Below are 24,408 nucleotides of genomic sequence, written 5' to 3' on the forward strand. Positions count from 1 at the left end.
TTATCTTCCACAGTAGATGGAGCACAATGGACAGCCACGTCACTTTAGAAAATTGTATGTTTAGATATGTAAAGAACAGACAACAGCTACGACATGTAATAATTAAAGTGCAGTTATTGAATTATTTGCATGCAACTGCATTTCACTACTTAACTGAAAAAGCCAGATTGTACTGCCTTCGGTTAAAAATGTATAAAAAGAAAGACAAAAAAGGAAACTATAAAGAACAGCAAGTGCTTTCATTCCTTCATTTGAGACAAGCTGTCAGCGAGGAGCCAATCTAATTGTGTCTCAGTTCAGAGTCTGAAATGTGATTACTCGTCTGGGAGATGCCCATCAGCGGGCAAAGTGAGTCATCTGTGGGACAATGAGGTTATCGTGATGGAGGTTCATGGGTTGACATAATTTTGATCCACACTTACATGCAGGTGAAAATCACTGACCACCGAATGTTTCCGTCACATTCAATCACGAGCAAAATTATTCACAACCGGTTTAAAACTCCCTCTGATCTTTTATCACCCCTTTGAATAATCCTCACACTAGCAGACTACAGAGTTTCTACACTGAACTGTAAAAGCAAGATGCTCAGCAAATTGAAAACCTTAAGGTTCAGAAATAATTCAGTTTTTCTCATCAATTCTTCACCAATAACAATGAATGAAACAAGTTATATATTCTGTTTAAAAACAAAATAATCAAATGTATCCTTTCAATTGGAAAAAAAAACTTAGGTGATGAAAGTATGTAACATGAGAATTAACAACAAACTTATTTCAGCAGCATCATTCATGTCTCAAGTCATGAAACTTACAGCAGTTTAAAAGAATAAATGGGTGTAGTTAGTATAGTGTAGGTCACAAGCTGTGCATAAGCCATGATGAATATTACTGAGATACATTAGCAGCCAAATGAGGAGGAAGCAAAGTCGACGTGACTGATGAAGATCTTTAATCCAGATGGCACTCAGCGCTGAATTACTGACATAATGGATGAAAAAGTCTTAAGTACAGTCCTGAGTGGATTTTAAAGCGGAAAAGGAAGAGAATCAGTTTATACGCTTTGAAAAATATTTATTGACACAGTCAACAAAATCATATACATTTCTAATAATTAGGACATAACATGGTCAAGAATGGAAAAATATCTACAATCCACCCATTTCTGTTCCAACCCACAAAGCAATTTGAGCAATGACTCACAGTCACAAGTGTCCCAGTTATACACCATCAGGCTTGATAACAGTTTCAGAATTAAGTGCTTCCTGTAGAAAAAAGAATTAGCCGTTGGGACCAGTGCAGCTCAGGGAGGGAAGGGTCTCTGTGGCAGATGTTACATTTAGTGAGTGGTCTGGCTGATGTGTGGGCTCATGACCAGCAGCCAGTCGATGGTCTCCTCCAGGAAGCTCATGTTGTAGTGGGACGCGATGTTCTGAAACACCTGAATTTGCTCAGAGAAGCGCTTTAAATGGGAGAAATACAAAGCAAAAAAAAATTAGTTTTGAGAACGGTGTCAACTGGGAAAGATTATAGGCATGTAATGCATTTAGAGTAGAAACCTTGGCTGGGAAAGTGAGGTCAAAGTCTCCAGCACATGCGCAGTAGAGGGGCATGTTTGCTTCCTTCACACCTTTACACTTGGAACACACCTAAAACGACACAAGGAGGTTTTTTGGCACCGAGACAGCTTTAGGAAAAGATTGTTCTCTGAAAACAATAAACAGGCTATTAAACAACACTTAGTTTCAGCAAAACAATCTGATTGGTCAAAGACACATTCCAGCCATGCTTATAAATCCCATAAAGCACAGCTGAATCCGATTGGACTCAGCTGTGCCTCGTCTGTTGTACCCTTTATCACAGAAAAGAACGCCCTCTTGGGTAATACTGCTATATTCCAAACTGCATGTTTATTTACTCACCAGGTCCTGCAGAGTGTAGCTCATCAGTTTCTTCTGCAGGGCTTCCACCAGAGCCATCTCAATAGACTCAGTCTCATACTGGGCCTGGCAGTTGGAGCAGAACCACTGGGGCAGGACAGATCCATCCTGAGGATAGGAAAACACTGTTTAAATACTGCAGAAACACGATAATCTAATTTGTAGAAAGTATAGAGTTCTGATCATGAAATGGAAGAGATGGGTGGATAAAGAAAGGACCAAATTCAATTTCAATTTAATTAGCCGCTTTAGAAATAGCAGTAGTGTCAGTGTTATTACTCAACTTTTCAGATGCTCCCTTTCCTTTGCTCTGCTCTTACCTGCGCCATAGAGGGGTCCTTGCAGAGGTCCAGGTCACGACAGAAATTGCAGTGGTGGCAGATGACTTCTGGCAGGATGTAGGAGTTACAGGGGTCACGGAACTGGGCTTCCTCTGAAAACTCTCCAACGTCCACGAGACGCAGCAGGTCTCTCTTCAGCTTGTTCACCTGGTTCACTATGTTGGCATCCAGTGAAAGGACCTAAAGAGAGACAGGATGGAAAGGGAATATGAAGCAAAAGTGTATGTTCCACTTGGTGAAATGTAAACAAAAATTGGATACACTCGTCACAGCTGGGGCGTCTTCAGCATTCAATTAGAAACTCTGTTGCAGTCTCTGGGTAGTTTATTCTCCACTGCGCACACACACACACACACACACAACTACTGCTTGGATCGCTATATAGCATTACTCATGTTTGTCAGTCAACACACGACAGAGAGCTTTTTTTGATTTGCTTTTGTGTCTTTTGTTTCATGCCATTTTGAAGCACTGATACTTTGTTTACAAGACTGATGACCAATATGCTCTGGTAGCCTACTGGTATGTTACCAATAATAAATTATTTGATAATGTAGTTAATTGTTTTGCGTGATAATTTCAGCTAGATACAAATATTCATTAATGGCATTATCATTATTATTTTTATTATTATTATTATCTATAGTAGTAGGATTTGACATCAGTTGTTCATACAGTAATATTTTTTTTGGTATAAATTTGAGCAGCACGTGTCTTTACAGAATACCGGTAAATTCTACTACTTTTAGACATAACCGGATTACTGGCGGCAGAAATGATTATGCAGATCACAGCCATGCAGATAAAATCTCCAACTTGAACATGATACCAATACTGTGGTTGTCTGTGATATACCTGGCAGACATATTTGATAAACTCCAGGGCCGGGTTGTTGAGAGGCAGGTGGGAACCAGGCAGGACGGGGAACATTTCTGAGGGCTGAGTCACACTCCTGGTACCCGTTACCTTCTTCTGGATTTTTTGAGTGATGGTGAAGAAGTTCTGTGTCAGCTCACTGGACACATACTCCTGGGAGAAGGAGATCATACCTGCGGGCCAGAGTGTTAAAACATTACAATAACATCACGCCTGAGAGGAAAATCTATGTAAATACAATAAAAAGCAGCCCATCGTAGGTTTAAATGTAATGGATACTAGCTGGCGTTGAATCTAATGATTGAAAGGTGAAGTTCCTAACAAACTCAATGGAAGTCTTTATTAACTGAACCAGTCCACCAAATAGTATCTTACCAGGAAGAGCACTCAAGTCCCCCACTGCCTGCTGGGAAGCCTGGCTGCCTCCCCGTCTCTTGACTGGCGTTGCTCCAGGGGCGTTGCGTCTCAGCTCCTCCTTCATGCTGTGGTAGACAGCTGCGATGTAGGCTGGAGTTGAGGGAGTGTGTGTGTGTGTGTGTGTGTGTGTGTGTGTGTGTGTGTGTGTGGTTGGGTGGGTGGGTGTGGTGGAGAGAAAAATACATTAAGGACTGAGGTGGGTGATGACACAAGACACAAAAAAAATCCATCGTGCATAGATCATTTTACTCTAAACTGTAAAATGTAGTGTCAGAGAAATCTGATAAAATGTGCAACAACATATTATCATGTTATATATTAATAACATCCCATTACTGCTGCACCGTAGGGCTATTATTGACAAAATTAACTGCGTATATGCAAAGTACAGTATCATATATCTACCTGAGACAATCATGAGGAAGTATTTCTGACAGGAGGCAGTTTGGGGCAGATACTGCATGATGTTCCAGTTGCTCTCAATCAGCTCCTCCACCTCATCCGTCTCTCCATCTCCGTCATCTTCCTCACCGTTGGCTTCCTCCTCATCTTCATCCTCACTGCCATCTTCTTCTCCCTCCCCTTTTCTGTTTTTCTTCTGCTTGGCTCCATCCTAAAAAAAGGCACATGGAGGGGGAAATGAGCTCCATGTTCAGCTTCATACAAACGAATTAAAACAAATCAACTAGAAGGCGAGAGGTGCAGTTTGACGTACCTCTCCATACAAGATGCTGGAGGGCAGTTTGCCCTTCACGCCTCCATAGTTGGCTGGGTCCATCCACAGCAGGAACTCCCAGCACCGGGAGAAGGAGATGGACAGGGAGTGGAAGATTTCTCGCGAGTGTATGCTAGAGGGAGAAGCAGTAAAGATATGAATACAATTAGGGAGGTGATCTTTCAGGTTTTCAGGACATTCAGCTCCACTGATTTCTTCTTCCTTTCAATGGCGAGGTTAGAAAATTAAATAATAATAATAATAATAGGAAGTCATGTTGTGAGCTAGGTGTAAGCCTAATACAGGCTGGATAAGAATCACTCCAATCAGTGTTGAGAGCGTGTGTATGGTATGGAGGTGGGGTCTCTGAGACGACAGAACTTACTATTGAGACTTGTGGAGGCATTGTGGGCCTGATTCAGTCAAACATCTATTGTGGGAGGTGCACACTTTATCCTCTTTCCTCTAGTCAAGTTAGCTTCTACTGTACATAGGTGCTCACCCAAAAATGGCACAAGGGAATAGTTACACACGTAATTGATTAAATGATTACTGAGACAGTAGGAACGTGGGAGACAGATACAGAAGTAGAATATACAGGAGACAAGTTTCTGGTAAGATTTGAGTCTCAGCCAGCAGGGGCGCATTTGGCTCTAGTGGTGAGGATCTTAACCACAACTAACCACATCTAATGGGAAATTACTTTTCCTGCTTTTAGTAGTCCTGATTACAACCCTTTAAAGAGGAAAGGAAAAAAGGAAATATTGACATTCTGTACAGAGACATGTGATGGGTACATTTCTAACCTGTTGGTGATGTAGTCTACATAGCCGATGGCGTCGTCTATCCTCCGTTTTTTAGTACACAGGATCATCCTGTTGAAGTTCCCATACACCACAGTGGAGCCAAGACGTTTGAACTCTGCAACCAACCTGACAACAGCATGAGAGAATGATTAATGGAAGATCCAGACAGTAGCATAGTTATAAATTCACTAAAAAGGTGGCGATATATTAATGTAAGACTGTCATACATGATTGTAAAGTGCCTGATCAGGCCCATCGTTACATCAAGTTGGCCTGAGTTAAAGAGCTTGAGAGCTTTACCAACTACTGTGAACAGAATTACCCTGAGAATAATGTTAAGAAAAATAAAGGCCATGACCATAGCTTTCAATCAAGATGGTACCAGTCCTCGTCTAATATGGTGAAAGAGTCCCTCATTGAGAGGGTGTCCTCTTATAAATATCCTGGGGTTGAAATTGATGACAAACCAGCGTTTACTAAAATGCAACAATCATTTCATTACTCAGAAAACTTCTCACCCTATTGGCAGATTTTATCACTTGTTTTAAGAAAAACAAGATTTTAAGACTCAATATGAGACTGAATGAATTGTTAAGATTGATATTTTTTGCAGTGCAGAGGTTGACGTGACACTTACTGCAGGAAGACCTTCTTCATCATGTTGTGCAGGGTGCGGTGCAGTGCAGGGTCATACAGCAGAGAGCTAGGGGAGCGCAGCCAGCGGTAGAAGTGCATCACCTGGTTGTCTGCGTACACATTATGGTACTGTGTAATCTCCCTGACCCAGCCCACCACCATGCTCTTCAAGATCCTGCTCATACAACACAGAGCAGACATTCAGATTAACAAAACACATAAAAGATAAAACCTAACAAGGTGTATCTTTAAAACAATTTGAATGGATGATGTGGGGGCCAAGAACCACCAGCCGTGTCACACTGATGGACACCCTACAAAATTGAGTATTCTCCCAGGCCATGGTATAAAAACCATCACCCAAGAGAATTTTCAGATCATATGGAATACACATACAACAAGCCATTTAGTATTTTGATAGACATGTACTCTCGATCTCGATGTTTACATACCTAAAGGTGTTGGAGCAGAGGGCAGTTTCATCATAGCTAGCAAGCGCACTGGCTCCCTGGTTTCCTGACATCATGTCCTCTAACGAGACCTGCTGGATCACGTCAAAGCTGACGCCCAGACTGGCTCCGCCCTCCATGTCATTTACATGCTGTGACTGGAGGATGGTGTTCACTGCCAGGCTCTGCAGGTCCAGCTCCACACACACTGAAAGAAACAGGACAATCCATAAACACACAGACAGAAAGAAACGTACATTTGTTTCATGCTCTTTTGCCCAACCTTTCATAGGCACAACCTAAGTAAGTCACTTGTGTGTGTGTGTGTGTGTGTGTGTGTGTGTGTGTGTGTGTGTGTGTGTGTGTGTGCGTGTGCGTGTGTACCTGTGGAGTAGCATCCTTGTGCATTGATCTCCACAGAGACCCTGTCGTCACTTTCCATGACCAGACGACTGTCATCAGCCTCCTTCCCCCCCAGGTCGGGCCTGGCTGTGGGGGAGAGCCACAGGAGGTGGTTGTGCTTCCGTAGGTGTCTTGCCAGGAATAAGTCTGAGCCAAAGATGGACACATCCTGAGGCAGGTTCCCCACTGGCAAGTGGTAGTACCTGAAAACAAAGGGAGAGTGAACAGTAAGATGGATGAGTTGGCAATCAAAGAAATCTGAATATTGACAAAAAATGTATTAACTGAAAATACACTTTGTTAGAAAGTACAGCCATAGTCTGAGTGGGTCAGTAGAGGCTTGTGACTGAGTTGAGGACAGGGCATGGTCGGGGTAAAATATAGGGTATGGCCCAAAAACATGTCTAGTAAGTCCACTGTACTCAAGACTAAACAACCTACTTTTTAAGGAAAAAGTAAAAAAAAAATGTGGAGGACCATCCTCTCTATCCTCTATTGTTCCTCCCCTGTAGTGAGAATATGGGATCCACAAGTCCAGCGGTATGTAGTTCCCACCTGGCCATGTCGAACGCCTGTGACAGGCAGCTGTCCAGGTTGAGGTAGTGGCGGATCATGCGCCGGGCACCGTGACGTTGCCAGTCCAGCACATTATAGCTGATCTCATCCACCACATGCACTGGAACAACCGGGAACTCCTCAAGCACCGGCATCCCCGCTCCCAGCCGCCGCAACTCCCAGTTGGACTGCACCGCGATGAGGGTGGGGCCGCGACGCTCCTCCTGCAGACAGGGAAAGAACAGAGACAAAACATTAGAGAGCTGATCATACATCACCGAGCATATGAACATGATTAGCAATGTCTCCAAACCATATTAATTCCATGATGAGAGAAGGATAGAGTTCAATAAGGAGTGCTGGTGCAACTTACCTTGTAGTTCAGCAGTATGCGCTGCAGTGCGCGGTTGATTGCCTTAATGTCGTTTTCAGCCCGGACCTCAAAGTTGTGTTTCTCTGGAGGCAGGAGCTCCTCAGTAGTCTTCTCCAGCAGGGCTGTGCGTTCTGCTGCGTAGAGGGTACTCAGGTTGGGCATCTGGTTGCTTCGGACCTGTGGGGATAAAATAAAGACAGACCATGAGCATTTTTCTCTACTGTGGCTGGGATATTTGGAAAGCAAGGGGGTGTAGAGATTAAGGAGTCTGTCCTTCTAGTGGAAGGCCCGGGTTCAAGCCCCCATGACAGCAAGCATCCACACTGTTCTAGTGTCTTTGAGCAGGATGATTAATGCCTAAAAGCTCCAGGGTCGCTGTTTTGTAGCTGACCCTGCACTTTGAGAGGGCAAGTGAAAAAGACAAATTTCTCCTTTGGGGGATTGGAAGAGTATCACAAAAAAACCCTTAAAACTGTATTCTGCAGACTGTGGAGTATATTTATGTGTTAACCTTTCAGTCCAATCATACATTCGTTGGCTCCTCAAGAGCTTTAGTTGACAAGATGTACGAGTCAAAACACCAACAGGATGTCAGTGGAAGAAAGAACAGTATTATTGCTCTTACTGTGTCCAGGACAAAGATGCTAGCTTTGCGTTGCGAAGGGATGAACAGGCCAAACAGAGCCTTGTGTCCCTGGCTGTGGTGGTACAGGTAGATGTGGCGAACACTCCCTGAGAGAAAAGGAAACAAAACACAGTGAAGTAACACTTTTTCATGATTACCTTTATGGCATTTCCTTCTGCTTCACTGGACAATACACAGTCGAGAGAGACAAAAAAGGCAGGAGAGAAAAGGCATGACGTGACAAAGTTCATGAGCAGGATTTGAATCCATGACATCTTCATCACTAACTATCCCTTGTGCTGTTTGGGTGAGCATCTATATAAAAACCTAGCTTGCATGTTAGGTACGAGGGGGTGGGTGAGAACAGGTATGACATTGGAATTAAGCGTGGGCACCTCCCATCACAGATGTTTTGTCGAATTAGCGTCACAACACCTCTAAAAGCTTCAACATTAAGTTCTGGCATCCCATAACCACCCCCTCCACACACGCTGTCAAGACTCATAAGAACTAGACCCAGCTACACTGCCTTGTATCTACTCAAACACCTAGCTCACAACATTATATCCAGTCATTTCTAACCTTGCTACTGGTCTTCACAACAACAGGTTTGAGAGACGGCTGACCCTATTGGCTTGAAATGGGCCGCTCAGCAATTCAAACAACAAACTGCATCAATAAATCTGTCTAAGACCAATATGATCAGTGTGTGAGACAGGTCGTACCAGGTTCCAGGTAGCTGAACTGGGCCAGCGACCTCATCTCTAGATGCTCCAGGTCAAAAGTGTCTGCCTCCCGGCCTGCCAGGTCCCTCGCAGTGTGTTTATTGACCATACACATGCAGCCGAGCTGCACCAGCGCACGAAACAGCAGGGGCACCTGGAGGAGAGAAGACCAGGAAATCACATCAGCACCTCATTTTCTGTATACCGTGGCACATGTGGAAAAATCCATTAGCATTCACATTCTTTAGTATAATGCAACTATACTAAATTTATTTGCCAGTCTACATCAGATTCACACACACGTATAGCATCAAGGGTGGCATTATGAAAGGTCTATATATAGTACCTGTGTTTCATAGACCCCCTCAATGTCCGGAGCAGAGAGGTCAGCGTTGATCTCATTGATGTGCTCCTGGTACATGTCCTCTGGTACAGAGTACTCATACAGGTAGTAAACCATGTTGGAGCGAGGCAGCATCCGGTTCACCTGAAGCCAATAACACTCATCAAAATTTACATTTACCTGTTTCACAATAATACATGCTTACAAAACATGTATAGTCTTTGCCATGATTTTCTTTTTCACTGCACTAGCTTTGTTTACCTTTTTGTATGTGGCTCCCTCCTCCTGCTTGGGGACCTTCTGATTGACATAGAAGACCCGTGGGATGTTGAGCTTCATGCAGTGGAGGTCATTTCCAATCACAGCCCACAACTTGTACAGACCAGGGTGACTGGTTTCTGCAATCTGGGAAGCAGGAAACAGGACATCCCGTTAGATAAGACTGGTCATTTTGGTATTTACAACACTAGCCAATTTGGATTTTGTTATTTATTGGGGGGCAACTTTGGTCCACCTGCACAATCTGCCAAGGCATGTCCAAGATGCTGCGTGCCGTTTTGCGGAGGAAGCTTCCCAGGCCGGTGGTGGGGCCGCCTCTGATCACCCCTCCTCCTACAGGCTGGGCCTCTCCATCCATCAGCCTCCTCCTCTTCTTTCGCTCCTTCCTCTGCCTCAGCTGCAGCTCCCACTTCTTCTTATGGTAGCGCAGCCACACCAGACGCTCCTCCTGTGCAGAGATACCATGTAAGACAGGACAATAAAAAAATGTTTTGGGGAATATTTGCTAATATTTCTCAAGGAACACTAACAAGAATTATTAAAAACAATTATACATATCCACAAGAAATTCTCATTTTAAATATTTAATAGAATATTTATAATAGGGTATTATTAAACATATTCTGAACTTGAATGAAAAGACTACTAGATCGGTACATTTATGACGAAACACATCCTACATTTCCACAAGAGGCCAGAGTTTGCGGTTATAGCTGCTTGCCTACCCGTGTTGTTCCCATGGGTGGTGGTGGTCCCAGGATCTCTCTCCAGGACTGGGTGAGCTCCATGTCCTGAGACTCCACCTGGCTGTCCTCCCCCTGGGAAATCCGCTTACGCTTGGTGCTGATCAGGATGGCTGGCTGCAGCGGCCTGGGAGGCATCCCAAAGTCCTCGATGTCCTTGGCTTGGCCTGGCTCAAGAGGCTGATGGGCCACCTGAGACAGAAAAGGACTTTTAGAGCAGAACTGGAGAGAAGTTTGGGGCAGCAGAACTGTCCTTCAACCAGAGGAAATGGGCTCAAGCCTCCATTTCGGCAAGCATCTGCCCTGCTCTAGTGTCTTTAAGCAAGGCAATGAATCCCTACCAGCTCCAGGGGTGATTCTCTGGAGCTGAACCTGCACTCTGCACTCTGACCTCCAAAAAGAAAACTTCCCTACGGATATCAGTTAAGTTTCTCATTAGTTTGTGGGTGTGTGTTATGTGTACTGGACATGATGTTTTACTGATTGAACTTCAATTGGAAACTTTGCTTTAGTGTATAACTACCATGACTGTTACTCTGAGGTGAGCCTACCTGTCTCTTGCCCTCACTGGTGAACAGCTCACTGATCTTCTTCTGCTTGTAGATATCATTCTTCTCCAGGAGTTTCTTGTGAAGCCAGTCAGGATGCCTCACTCTGGGCACTGGATTCTTCACCTTGATGTACAGAAACAATCAAATTGTTACCTTCATTTGTAGATAAACCAGACTGTGCGAGACAAATCATATGTGTTTTTACCTGTTGCAGAGCTGCAGGGATGGTGATGATTTTCTGGATGGCACTACCCAACCTCTCAATGTAATAGCTCCAGTCAAGGATCTGGGTAGACAATAACAGAAGTTTTAATGTTAGAAGGGGCATGCAAATAAATCCACACAGTAAACAAAAAAGGACAATTTAACCATTCTTTTGTCTCTCGTATCCATTAAATCCATCACAAGTCTCTGTCTAGACTTACAGAGCGGATGTCCAAGTCATGCATACTGGGCATCTTCAGCCACTTTCGAAGGAAATGCTTCTTCACACTGGGCTCAGCTTGGAAGATGGCCAGGGGAATGGCCCTGACAGAGAGAACCACAAGTCAGTCATTGTCAAACTCTACCTGTCTAAATGTATTAGCAGGGAGAGTGTAGTTTGTTCTCCATCACTCCCAAGTCAGAGACTTGGGAGTGCTTTTGAAGAGCTGTTCAAGAGGGTAGCACGGTACTGCTTCCTGCAGCTGAGAAACTTATCAAAAATCCAAATACTTTTCTCCTCTACAAATTTAGAGGTCATCCATGCTTTTGTTTCATCTTGTTTAAACTACTGCAACTGTCTCTACTCCTGCTTCAGTCAAAAGTCACTCTCATGACTCCAGCTCGTTTAGAATGCAGCAGCTTGGATTTTAACTGGTGCCAAAAAAAAAGGCTTTAGTCAAGGTCTGAATCGAGACTTTACTGATCACGTTTAAAAGCCCCTTGCTACACTGCAGTTGTTTTAACCCCTTTTGAGCTGGAGCATAACTTGAGATGCAGGGCCCCTCTGACTGTCCCACAGTTTTGAATGTTTCTTTCCAGAGCCGTTTCCCCACCTCTCTGTAACAGGAGAACCCTCAGGTTTGCGGGAGATGACGTAGCGACAGCTCAGGCCAGCATCTTTCACCATTTGGTCTCCCAGGAACTCAGCCAGTCTCTTGGCTGTGCTGATGGAGGTGGACTTCTGCTCGCCATAGTCCTCCAGCCTCCTGGACATTGAACGGTTCTCTGAAATCAGCTCAAACAGCTCCGCATCTGGCATATTGGCAGCCTGGACAACCGGTGAAATGAATCAATCAGCATTTTTGTGATGACTTCTGCTTGAACTTTTTTCTCTGAGAATAATGTTGGCATTTGACAAAGTCCACAAATGACTGATTTAGCCAAAAGTCACTCAAAACTATGCTGAAGTCACAAACCAATAACTGGTTGTTATATAATGGACTTATAACAACAGACTACTATTTTAGACTATTACCTTGCTGTAGAGCACATCCAGCCAGTAGTCAGCTACTTTGGCCACAGAGGCATAGACCTCCTCCAGAGTGGTTCCTTTGAGGAAAGCCTCAAACACTGAGGACTGGAAGATCTTAATGAGCTGCAGCTCTCCTCTCCTCTTCACCTCAAAACCCTTCAGCTCAGCCAGAGAGCCGTCCTCATTAAACACAGCGTACCTGAACATAAGAGAGAATCCTTAAGTCTTCATCACTGTACATTTTCATCTCCACCTCGTTTAGGCAGCTCATCCATTAACGTAGGCAATAAATCCCTCAAAACGCAGTCTCAGAATCAGGAGTCTGACAGTACATTTAATCACAGGAAAACAAAAACAAAAAATATATAATGTATTTCCACTACAGCCGTACCTTTTCTTCAGCTTCTTCCCTTCCTCTTTAGAGGCAGGCAGGATCATTGCCAGGTAGGGCCCGTCCACCTCAAAGAAGATGCTGTTCTCTGACCGGGTCTCGTAAGTGAGGGTAGCAGGGTCTACTAGCTCCTGGTACTGGTCATTAGTGAATCCCTCCTTCACCATGATGTTCAGCATGGCCCCCGGGTAGGAGATGGTCACCTTGGGCTTCTTCTCGTTACTGGTCTTCACCACAAAGTTCTCAGGAAAGGTGTTGGGAAGGACACACCAGATTCCGTCAGTGTCCAGCTCAAGGGGCCTCCTGGGTCACGGAGAAGTGGAAGTGAAATATGTGATGTGTGAGAAATGGAAACGTGATGAGCGCAAATGCATTACAGTATATTTCAGTTTATATTTTAGGTACTTAGCTGATGCTCTTCTCCAGAACAACTTACACTGAGTGAGCAAGTAAGGGTTCAGTATCTTGCTCATGTACACTTCAAAAGGAAAGGACACATGGCTGTTGAGGGGATCAAACCTGATACCTTTCAGTTTCTCTATTAGGCCAACCTGCCGACCTGCAGCATACCAATACCGTATCTGCTGCCTAACAAGGCCATGGCTTAGGGCGACAAAGTAAGATGTAAAACCTTGTATCTTGTGTAAGGAAATAGAGATGACATGGACAGCAGGGTAGCCTAGGTGAGACTGTCTCCCCAACTGGAGGAACCGGGTTCAAGCCTCTGTGTTGGCAAGGATCTGCCCTGATGAAGTGTTGTTGAGCAAGACAGTGAATCCATACCAGCTCCAGCAGATTGCTTCCAGATGATTTCCCTGGGAGTGGTAAGCAAAATGGTAATTTCCCCAATTAAGTATCACATTATCATTATGACACTCACCCTATTTGTTCGATAAGCTCTCTGGCCTGGGTGATAATGTTGGCTCCAGTGTAGCACACAATGCCAGCCATCTCCATGGAGTACCAGCGTGCACTGACGGAGACACAGACACCACAGACACCATCAAGTAGGCTTTAATGTGCTATACTAATTGATTTCCCCTGTGGTGAAGGCTAAAAAGCTTGTGCAATATTGGATATTGGATAATGGAAGATAATGACCATTACCAAAACATCTCCTGATGAAAACTGAAGTTGACTCTTACCCTTTCCTCATGACATAGCCGTAGAAAGAGTTGAGGATACACTTGTGAGCCAGCTGAAGAGAATCATAGAGGATCTCCATGTTCTTACAGCGCTTCACCTCAGCAGCGTCTCCACTGTCCTGAGCTGTTGACAGCTTCTTCTTCCACACCTGAAGCAAGGGAGCGTGAAAAACAATTAGTTCACAACAAATAAGAATGACAGAGAAACTGATTTTGACTTGACAAGAAGGGAGGAGAACAGCTTCAGGAACACAAATGCAAGAAATTGGCATAAAAAGTGTCCCATCAGAAATGAATGGGAGTTTCAAAGAGTTTGTTCAAAGGCTGAACATCTTGAAATTCCTATTTAATGGAATGTAAATGAGTGTAATGAGGATTATTTCCATAATCCTCATTACACTTCTTTCCATTTCCAAGTTATTTCCACTGTATGATATCAATGACTTCTCATATCACAGGAATATTAACCATATTGTGGCAGTCTTTCCAAAACGTACCTTGTGCAGCCCTTTGAATTCATAACGCCGATCTCTGAAAGCTCTCACAGTATCGACATAGAAGGAGTTCTCCCTCTGACAGATGGTGGTGACTCTCTCCTCCAGCCTGGTGACATGAGTCTTCTTATAGGCCTTCTTACAGTAGTCTGAGACAAACAAAACACACGTCAATACAGTAAAAACAGGGGCTCCCAAATGTTTTCATGTCAAGGAACCCCGAATAGATACGCATTAGACCACAAACCTCCAGTTGACAGTGACAGTGTCCCAAGAATCTGAGAAGTTTTTTGTGGTTAAGATTAAGATTGCACTTTATTGATCCCCTTGGGGAAATAGTTGATTTAGTATAGAACTGTATTGAATGTGATGAAGGGTCAATGAAATCTATGTTCAAAACAGTAATTCTTATATATTCTCTCACTGTGCAAACATCTAGTGAGTGAAATAATACAGAAACTGAACTATTCTGCATTTTTCTGGGGGCCTCCTGTAACCCCCTCAAGGCCCCCTAGGGGTCCCTGGGCCCTGCTTTGGGAACCAGTGAATTAGAACACTTGCCAACAAATTCACAGAACCAAAAGTAGCTCAAGAGATCCATAACAGACTGCCCAGACATTGCCTTGGCCAGAGCATACAGTAGACCTTGATACTCTGAACAGAACTCACCCGCCAAACGTTTCTTCTCATGCTTCGCCTGCTCCTCCCGGTTGAGAGTGTGGAAGGCCCGAGGGGGACCGCTGAAGAACAACGGGGGGAACTTCTCAGACTCGAGCTGCTGCTGGATGCGGTGGAACTCACTGCGGCTGGCAGGCACTGCAGACAGAAGGAACAGCTTACTCCACTACATGTTGTAATGGTTAATAAACACTAACACATCACACTGTTAAAATGCTTATTTCTTGGACAAAGAGACTGACTCCAGTCAGGTTGTAGAGACATCTAGAGGACATTTAAAGGAATTTGCATGCACTTTAACTGACAAGAGGTTGAGTACTTATTGACTCAAAAAAAATCCACTTTTACATTATGGTTTACTGTGTGCAGATCAGCAACAAAAATCCTAATTGAATCCATTTTGATTTCAGGCTGCAGCATCACAAAATACAAAAAAAGTCAAAGGGGTTGAATACTTTCTAGAGGCACTGTACCTCAATCCTTTGCCATATCAAAGAGCAGCACAAAGAATACAAGACCAACTTACTGATTTCCCCTCTCCATTGCCAGGCCATCCTCCTCTGGCAGGTGGCTCCAGGCTTGTTGAAGTCACAGGCAGCACAAGTGGCCTCGTCAACCATAGCGAATGGCTGTAGAAGCAGAAAAGGAAGTATTGAGCTTGGTGCATTTCTATACCTTTTACTTACTCTCTTCATTATTCTTCTTATCTGTGGGGCTCATTCACCTGCAGGCGGTTGGTAAGGATGATATTGGGGTACATAGCCCCAACATCCAGATGGTAGATGAGGGGGCATTCTATCCTGTTGGGAACCTCCTTCAGAGAGATCAGCTTCGTCTTGATCTCATCACAGACCTGAGAAAAAGCCAGAGGATTAATCAACAGAACAACATGCAAGACACATTTTACAACACATCAATAATGCTGAGAATGCTGGGGACAACTTCTCAAAATAATAACACAAACTGGAGACACATACCATGAAAAATTAACTGACCTCATTAAAGTTGGTGACCTGCTCCAGGGGGATTTTCTCCTCTTCCTCAATGGCGTGACGCATCGTTCTCTCCACTCTTTGATGCAGGAAGTCAAACGCAGCTGGGTTCTGTCAACACACCAGACCACATCGTCACACACAGGGGTCCGATAATTGTACGAAAAATAGCCAAACAAAGAATGAACAGTGAGTTGAACTGGGATGAACTGCACCATCTTGAAACGGCAGGGGATGTCACTGCGGAACACTCCGGACTCCAGCGCCTCCACGTGGCCGCCCACGTAGGTCTCAGAGTCCAAGACATGGCCGTCCTCGGTCAGCTTGTTGAAAACCTGCTCCTGCTTGTTGGGGAAGATGATGTTGGCGTGGAAGGCCTGCACCATGAGCAAGGCCTCGCAGAGCGTCCCAGAACCCTTACGCAGAACCTGGTGTCAGAAGCAGACATAAGCATGCCACCAAAAAATGAAACAAAACAGGGATAAAAAAAAAGAAAAAAGAAAGAAGTAATAATCAAAGAGTGTGTTATTTCTAGCATTTCAGCCTAACTTAGATAGGAGACAAACCTCATCAGGCTCCATGGGAATGATGGTGCAGAGAGCGAAGATGAAGGGATGCACATATTTCATGTAAAGGTAATATGTGGCCACAGCATCAGACACAGAGTAGGTGGCTAAAGTCTGACAGAAGGGCAAAAAGAAAAAAAGAAAAAAGATCAGTCTACAAAACTGCAACAATAGCAATATATTCACAACAACCCAGTCATTCCCTGTGTGAGATGTGCCAGTTAAAGTCCTAGACTGTACCTGCGGCTCCTCTGTGGCCATGCGGCACATCTCCTCAGGATCCAGCTCCACCGGGTCGTAGCTCAGCTTCGCCTTTGCTGCTGCCTTCAGATTATGGCTGCCCACCGGCAGGTAGCTGTCTCTCTTTACCCACCTGACACACAGAAGAAACACATTGATATATAAGAAATTATATTATTTAAGTGTGCAGTTGAGTAAACTACACTGATTTCTTCTTCAGTGGCAGGAGTATGCAAACCTTAAGCAGTCCATGTGGATGGCCTGACTGGCTTTGTACTCGCCCTGGCTGTCCTTCTGGAAGCCAATCTCCCTGTACATAGTCAGTCCATGGTGGGCAGCCCGCGTCTCCACAAAAGGCCTTCGAAGAAAGGGGAACAAAGTGAGAGGAAGGGGAGATGAGAGGTGAACAGCATAGGCTATAAACAATATATGCAATAATTTCTAAGAAAATAACAGCTCACCAATCAAAGAAGTCTCCATTGTAGGTTACAAAGATGTTCGGCTTGGTTTCTTGAACGTGATCAAACCACCTCTGAATGAGGGCCGCCTGCAGCAAAATAGGATTACAGTCATGTAAGCACATAGGATTACTTTCAAGCATTTTCATCTCCATTTGCACTGCATACAGTATTATCTACTACTCTGCAGCTACGCCCGACATCAGGGATCATCAATCCCGGTCCTCGAGGGCCGGTGTCCTGCAGACGTGACACCAGGTGTGGCTCGTTAAATACCAAGGAGGACCACAAGTCTGCAGGACACCGGCCCTCGAGGACCGGAACTGTTGACCCCTGCCCTATGTATTCCCCTACTTACCTCATCATCCTCATTGAAAACAGTGAAAGGCCCTTCATATTCTGGCTTGGGGGTGAACTCAAAATCCTCAATGTCCTCAGAGACAATCTCTCTGTTTGTGATTAGGTAGCCCTTTAAAAGACAGCAAAAGTTAGTAAAAGTTACAGAATAGGTCATTCTGACACATATAGAACCAATAGAGAATGGATAAATAAAATAAATAAAACGCACCTGTCCATCAATCATGTATGAGATCATCATAATCTGATCAGTCTCGGCATCTGGGAATTTCAGTGGAAGTTTGGTGGTCTCTATGTCAAAAGCCAAAACAACTGGGTCCTAAAAAAGAGCAGGAAAACAGTTTTATAGAAGGCACCAGGAAGGGTGAATGCTTCAAAATGAATCCAACAGATCTTATGCTGTAATATAAAAAATAAAATCCTCATACTGGTCGCTCCACGAGATCATCTCTCCGTACAATCTCTGGCGGGTAAGCACTGCCTCTGTACCGAACGTTGTACCAGTGGGCCTGAGGAGTAAAGACAATGAAGATTAGAAGAGCAACACACTTGAGGAGTTTTTTTTAAAACGTAGACATAAACTTCCAATTTCTTTACCACGTGGATCTTGAGGTCGATGGACAGGCGCACATGGTAGGGCACGTCATACTCTCTCATGTCCACTATGTTGTCTAACTGGTTGGAAATTTTCTTTGACATCCCATCCTCGTCTGCTGACGTCACGTTGCCGCCTGATAAGGCGCTGAAGAACAGACAGGGATGTGAACAGGTCAGTAAAATAAAAACAACAACAGGGAATAACAGGGGAAAACTGGGATAATTGGAAACAAAATTAGAAATGAATGGGATTGGTGCCTGTTACGAGCCTAAAATCCTAGGGGAAACCCCCTTAAAAGAATATATATTGATATAGTAAAAGGTTTAACTATAATAAGCATGTTTTGAACCCTGCTGGTCTCTTCTAATAGACACGAAGTACCTTGATAACATTGAGGTGTAGGCGTCGTTGGACTGATCCCTCTCTCTGTTCTTGCGTACTGCCGGAAAAATCTCACGCTTCACCTTGATGAGGTCGTCCACTGTGTTGAAGTACAGCTTGATGTAATTCCTCTTCAGTCCAACCAGGTGGTTAGGCTGCGGAGAACAGGACAGTGTAGATGACGTGTGTGTGGTTGCAGACCTTGACATCAACAACACTTAAGGCCAACATCGCCACAGAGATCAAACAGATAATGAGGATTAAAAATATTGTGTCTGTTGTGCTCAAATTTTGTAGGTCCATTTTTGAGGTTTTCATTGATGTATAGAATGAAACATAAACGCACTTTTATGACTTCAAGGTACATGAAATCATTCAAAACACATAATTAAATATGCATGATTGCGAGACAGGAAATGAAGTCGTTTTTTACAACTCCTAAGAAACTGGTGTTTTAGAGATACAAGGTTTTCTCTTGACAGCAGCAATATAACAGTATTCAAAATCACTGACTATCATCAGTTTATTTGAATAGTAAACATCCTGGATCATTCTCACCAGGTCCAGGTCCTCTTTGGGGAGCATTTCAAGCTTCGCCACCTTTCCTTGGAACTTCTTCGACAAGAATGAGATGACTTCTCTCTCGCAGTTCTGGATGCAAAGCACACGTTTTCTTTAAGTAAATGTTTACACATTCTCACATAGCACATGAGCCAACGAAGGACAAAGACTTACCTTTTTAGTGGCTATGTAAAAATATGGCTTAAAGGGGAGGGCCACCTGCAGACACAATAATATGAGGAGGAATATGTTAGGGCAATGGAAGAGGTTAGGGGTTGCACTTCCTGATGTGTATTATTACATGGTAATTACTGTACACAGTATAGTGCCAAGGCAAATGTGCTCCTCACCTTAAATCTGCTTCCATCCTCCTGAATGAAATAGTAGTCTACAGCACTGATCATCCTTTTATCATCATCCAGGATCTCTGTCTGAAAGTTGCAAGCAGGCAAAATGTCGTGTCACGTTTATGTTGATTTCTGTTTAAACCACTAAGTGTGCTTCACAGACTGTGGACCTACCGGGTGCATGTTCATGAGCCAGCCTGTTTTCTCCCCCGGGTCCTTCATCCTGTCGAAACCGAACCGGGCGTCCATCTCGTCGGTGAACTGGCTGCGCTCGAGCCTCTTGAGGGCCGACAAAGCGGAGCCATCGTCCCTGGTTCAAACAGAGAGGGAGCCGATAACCAGCTAGCCGACATACACTTAGCTTGGTTTCTGTCTAACGTGGACTCACATTGTGTCATTAACGTTAACATAACGGCACGTTAAATGCGTATCACTTTAACCATGGATAGTCTAACCAAGTTTAGCTCTCATAAGCGAAAGAACTTACTGATTTTCCTGATCTCCCCCGCCTTGTCCCCGGTCCGCTCTGTACCTTCCACTGTTTTGCAGAACCATCTTATATCGTGGTCTGCAAGTACCACGATAAAATACCCTCTCTGTTTTTCTAAGTTTGTGACTACAACTGTAATAGACTGCTGTAGTATACAAACAGACTACTTCTATCGTCTGCTTGCTAGCTAACTACGCAACATAACGATTTGACAACAGTTGTGTTTTCTTATTTTGGCGCGTTCCTGTTTTTGCCGCGAGAACAGTGCTGATAGGAGGAAGTGCAAAGATGTTGTATTGAAAAGATGAATCACTCAAACGAAAAAAAACCCAAACACCTTCCGGTATGCAAAAGAGGGCGTTAATCCTCGCTCATGCACTCTCCTCCCACAATTTTGCCCTAAGCAGAAACTACATAAGCATAATGCATAACACGTTACCCTAGGGACTGATCTGGCACAGACCTAAAACAAATTATTTTTTCTCAAAAACTACTCATTACAAAATGAAAATTTTAACTGTGGCTGATAACAATACATTTATTTATGTACATTTATGTGTAATTCCATTCTCTTTCCATCTACTACAACCTCCAAGCACCTGCAATCTTAAAAGCACTATGTGTAGTATTTTAACATCGAAAAAAAATCATTACCACAGTAGTATAATTACCATTAACAAGTTTGGTGGCTTCTACCAGCCTTTACATTGCATTTTACATAGTGTGCCACTGGGTTGGATTTCCCTGGATATCTGCTACATTGCAGTATGGCGCAAAAGGAAATTGCTTTACAACACAAAACAGGAAAAGGGCTGCTATTCTTCCAGTGATGTTTTGATGTTGCTATACCCAGCACCTTTGATGGTCAGTTTCTCCTCTGTGCATGTGTCAAACAGACGATTTAGTGGATCAAATTACACACAAACCGAAAATAATACTAACATACAGAATAAAATTTATGTTTTTGTTCTTTCTTTTTTTTTCTTTTTTTTTAGAGATAAATAAATTTAAGGTTTGAACCAGATCAGTCACTAACTGATAATAGCATTTTGTGTAGCTATGCTTATGCCGTTTGTCCCTGGGTCAAAATCATGGAAATATGATATTAATATATTCAGATATTATTATGAGACATTATTATAACTAAGTGTTTCCGTCATTTTGTGGATTTAATTCGGATTATATCCAGATCCATTTTTTTTTACCTATGGCAAAAATTAATGGAATTTTTGGATCCTGTTTGTCAACTGTTTTGTTCTTAAAATGAATGAAATAAATGATGTATGACAAAGTTATTACATGTTACCGAATTTTTTAAAATTATTTTGATAACAACCATGCGGCGGTCTTCACTTCAAGATAAGATAAGATAAGATAGCACTTTATTAATCCCCTTGGGGAAATTCACAAAGCCATGGAATGCTGAAATGCTTAGTATGGCTAGCGTTTTTTTTTTTTTTTTTTTTACTTTTTTCATTTCATTTCATGCAGCTTCAAAACCCATCCGAATCCACCTTCACAAATAAAGAAATGCATAATAGAGGAACCTTCGAAAGAAAAAATAATCAAGATTAGCTATATTCATTTTGACATTAATTTGAAAGGGGGTGAGATCCAAGAACCCCTTATTTGGGGCTTGAGAATACTCCAATCAAAATAGGAGCAGGGCAGTTCATGAGCGACGATTTACGCCCATTTTTGCAGACTGGAAAGCGGACTATTCTGTTTTTTTAACTATTGAGTGTTTGGTCTTTTCTATATACCATCTTCGGACTGACTCCGCCCCTCCGGGAGGCGCCTCGGCGTGGGAAAGCCCTCCCCCCTCCACATGTTTACGATACCAGCGAGGCAGGCGATGGACGGGAGTGGATGAGAAACTGATGGTAGGTCGCTTTGACATTTGCAGCTGCAATTATTAAAACTATTAAAACAATAAACTCCTCAACAACGGTGCAGTTCAGGCGGCGTACGTTGAGTTTTTGAGATAAGGAAGCACTGAAGCCTGGAGTTAATTAAAAACAATTCTGAGTAGTTTTAAGTTAGGAAAACTTACAGGGGGGTTTGGCTGTCAGCGCTCGCTAGCTCGCTAGCTATTGAGGAACAACAACATCAACGGACAGTCCGTTACCTTTTTTGGTAAGCGTAGATTACATGTTTTTACCGTTAAATTGGCTTTTTCTAGATAATGTTTCCAACGATAACCAAGTTAGTATCATAACTATGGCATTGCCACAAATGGCTGTCATGCAGGAATGTCCGTTTTTGGCTCAAATACGACGCATAGTAACCAAAACAGTACTCGTAAAAGATTGTAACGGTACACCATTTCACTGTCAGGACTGACTTGACTCGCTGCTAATCTTGCTTTACTTTACTTCTTTTTCTTAGTTTTCTGTCACATCTGTTTTGTGGATGGTTGCTAAATGTAACCTTTGGTCCACAAAGATTATTTAGTTTTTGTGTTAACGTTGGTGGAAAAGAACAATAGCTGCATTTATGTGTTCAGTTGAGCTGGCAGTTGATAAGCCACGTCAAACATTTGATTCTGTGACATTTTTGTGCTTTTGACAATCAGCTGAGGTCAGTGTGGGCCATAAGGGTTTACACGTCAAGGATGGAGCTGAAAGTAAAGCCACTCTTATCCACTTGTATTTGTGATATAAGTTGAGAGTATAGTTGTAATTCACAGTGTTCTTTATTGGGAGTAGTTACATGTTCAGTTACATGAAAATCTCGTCTTTGGAAAACTGTGGTAACAGTGCTATTTTGAAAGTAGGATTGTTTTTAAACATGCATGTTTTGTTTTTCCTATCTTTATCACTGACTTGAGTTCGTAATTTAAACACCTATTTTTTTTTAACCACTACAGTTTGCCCTTTTTGAAGTAGCCTACTGCCATTTGAAAGAAGCATTGTTGTAGATGCATTTTGTAAATGAGTACTTTCAAATTTGAGCTTCATTTGAAAAGTGAGGCTCAATCCCCTCTTAGCTCCTGTAAGTCTCACTGAAGGTCAAATGGATCCTGAGGACAAATGCCTCTTTGTTTGTGTTGTCAATGTCTCTTTCTCTCACATTGTGTATTAGTGTCATTTTTATTTCTGTGTTTCTGTGTGTGTGCTGCCTCCAAATTCTCCTTGTAGCTGTTTATATGATTTGGATGCTTGTTCCTCCCCCCTCCCTGTTCATTCCCTCACTGCCGACCTTTACCCCATATGGGAGAAGCAGCTGCCAGACAGGCTGTTTACTGGTCACTGGCTGGGAAATATAGCCTGACAGGTCCTGCCAGCATGGTGCACTGCATAACTGTATCAATGTATTGAAAAGGTTCATCTCAAATGACTGCACATTTGACTGTGCACGTTTTAAAATGTATTAATGTTTGCTCAAAATACAATTTGAGTTTACTTCATTGACATTTTGTGCTCAGCATTCTGCAGAGGCATTTTACTCTTCTTTCTTGTGGTATAAACTTTGTACTTGGGTCTGGGCCTATACAGAGGACAGGCCTCCCCCCTCCCTCCCCCCCCTGCTTTTGAAGTTGCGCTGAACCACAGATCCTAGCTTGAGTTACCCAGCATGCCCTGTCCTGAGATGGGTTCTGACCTCTGAGCACAGGTCAGGAGAAATGTCTCCAGACTAGAATAGGATTAGTAATTAGTAAGCAAAAACACTATGTAGCCTAAAGATTTCTTCATTCACTTAGCTTTAGACTGAGGTATGTAGACAAGCATGAAGCTGACTCAGGCTCACATAACTTTGCAGGAAACTCTTTGTACATCAGAAAAAGTTTGATTAAAATGCACCTTTTTCATTCAGTAATTAATCATTTAAACAAAATTATTTATTAACTCCTATTTGTAATATACCATGTTAAAGCCATGAATGCAAATCCCATGATGTGCCTGTTTTTCCATGTTGGGTCACATATATGATGTGAAAATTAATGTCATCTGTTATCTGATTGAATCATAAAATGTCAACTTTGTCCTTGTTGCAGTCTCAACAGGATGTCTGTGAATGCTCCCACTTGCAGTTTTGGGGTTAAGCCTATGGATATTGTTGCTGCTGTGGAGGATTAATACCAAGACCATAGCAATGCCCGAGAAAGGAGATGATTCTCCCCGCAGCTGCGGTCTCCCTGCAGCCCAGGAGGAGACTCCTGCTACACACACCGCTCGTCTGGACGAACATTCCACGGCAACAGTTGCTGCTACCTCAACACACAATGAGGATAACAGTCCTCAGGCCAACAGTGCCTCAGCCGCGGGTCTAGAAGTGAAAACAGTGGACACCGAACCTTTGCAGGCCTCGTCTGAGGCGAAGGCAAAGCAGCCATCAGCACCAGCCGCCTCCCAGACACCTTCCAGACGCACCGTGCCAAAGCTCAGTTCGGGGCCCGAGGCGAGGGAACGCCTCAAGTTCATTCTGGGAGCATCGGAGGATAATTCTTCAGATGAGGAGCCTCTGGTCACCAAACCC

General features: G+C 43.3%; 1 protein-coding gene across 1 annotated transcript; it reads right to left on the minus strand.

Annotated features, from left to right (window-relative positions):
• Nucleotides 1–1,065: 1,065 nt before the first annotated feature.
• Nucleotides 1,066–20,108, minus strand: pole (polymerase (DNA directed), epsilon). Its single transcript, XM_078285115.1, has 48 exons — nucleotides 19,927–20,108; nucleotides 19,614–19,749; nucleotides 19,443–19,523; nucleotides 19,267–19,311; nucleotides 19,090–19,182; nucleotides 18,532–18,686; nucleotides 18,150–18,294; nucleotides 17,981–18,061; nucleotides 17,764–17,871; nucleotides 17,554–17,664; nucleotides 17,199–17,284; nucleotides 16,976–17,095; nucleotides 16,738–16,870; nucleotides 16,498–16,611; nucleotides 16,147–16,359; nucleotides 15,935–16,042; nucleotides 15,664–15,792; nucleotides 15,466–15,568; nucleotides 14,931–15,077; nucleotides 14,265–14,410; nucleotides 13,768–13,916; nucleotides 13,503–13,595; nucleotides 12,623–12,925; nucleotides 12,235–12,430; nucleotides 11,813–12,027; nucleotides 11,201–11,303; nucleotides 10,981–11,061; nucleotides 10,776–10,898; nucleotides 10,207–10,416; nucleotides 9,717–9,929; nucleotides 9,464–9,607; nucleotides 9,206–9,346; nucleotides 8,860–9,013; nucleotides 8,135–8,241; nucleotides 7,510–7,686; nucleotides 7,137–7,360; nucleotides 6,564–6,784; nucleotides 6,183–6,387; nucleotides 5,732–5,905; nucleotides 5,095–5,220; nucleotides 4,289–4,421; nucleotides 3,979–4,186; nucleotides 3,532–3,663; nucleotides 3,136–3,329; nucleotides 2,260–2,460; nucleotides 1,922–2,047; nucleotides 1,559–1,648; nucleotides 1,066–1,461 (listed from the first exon to the last, which is right to left on the minus strand). The coding sequence occupies exons 1-48, from the start codon at nucleotides 19,992–19,994 to the stop codon at nucleotides 1,339–1,341; spliced, it is 6,888 nt and encodes a 2,295-aa protein (XP_078141241.1). The 5' UTR covers nucleotides 19,995–20,108; the 3' UTR covers nucleotides 1,066–1,338.
• Between the last annotated feature and the right edge of the window lie 4,300 nt (nucleotides 20,109–24,408).

This window comes from Centroberyx gerrardi, chromosome 8, assembly GCF_048128805.1.
Source record: "Centroberyx gerrardi isolate f3 chromosome 8, fCenGer3.hap1.cur.20231027, whole genome shotgun sequence".
NCBI lineage: Eukaryota > Metazoa > Chordata > Actinopteri > Beryciformes > Berycidae > Centroberyx > Centroberyx gerrardi.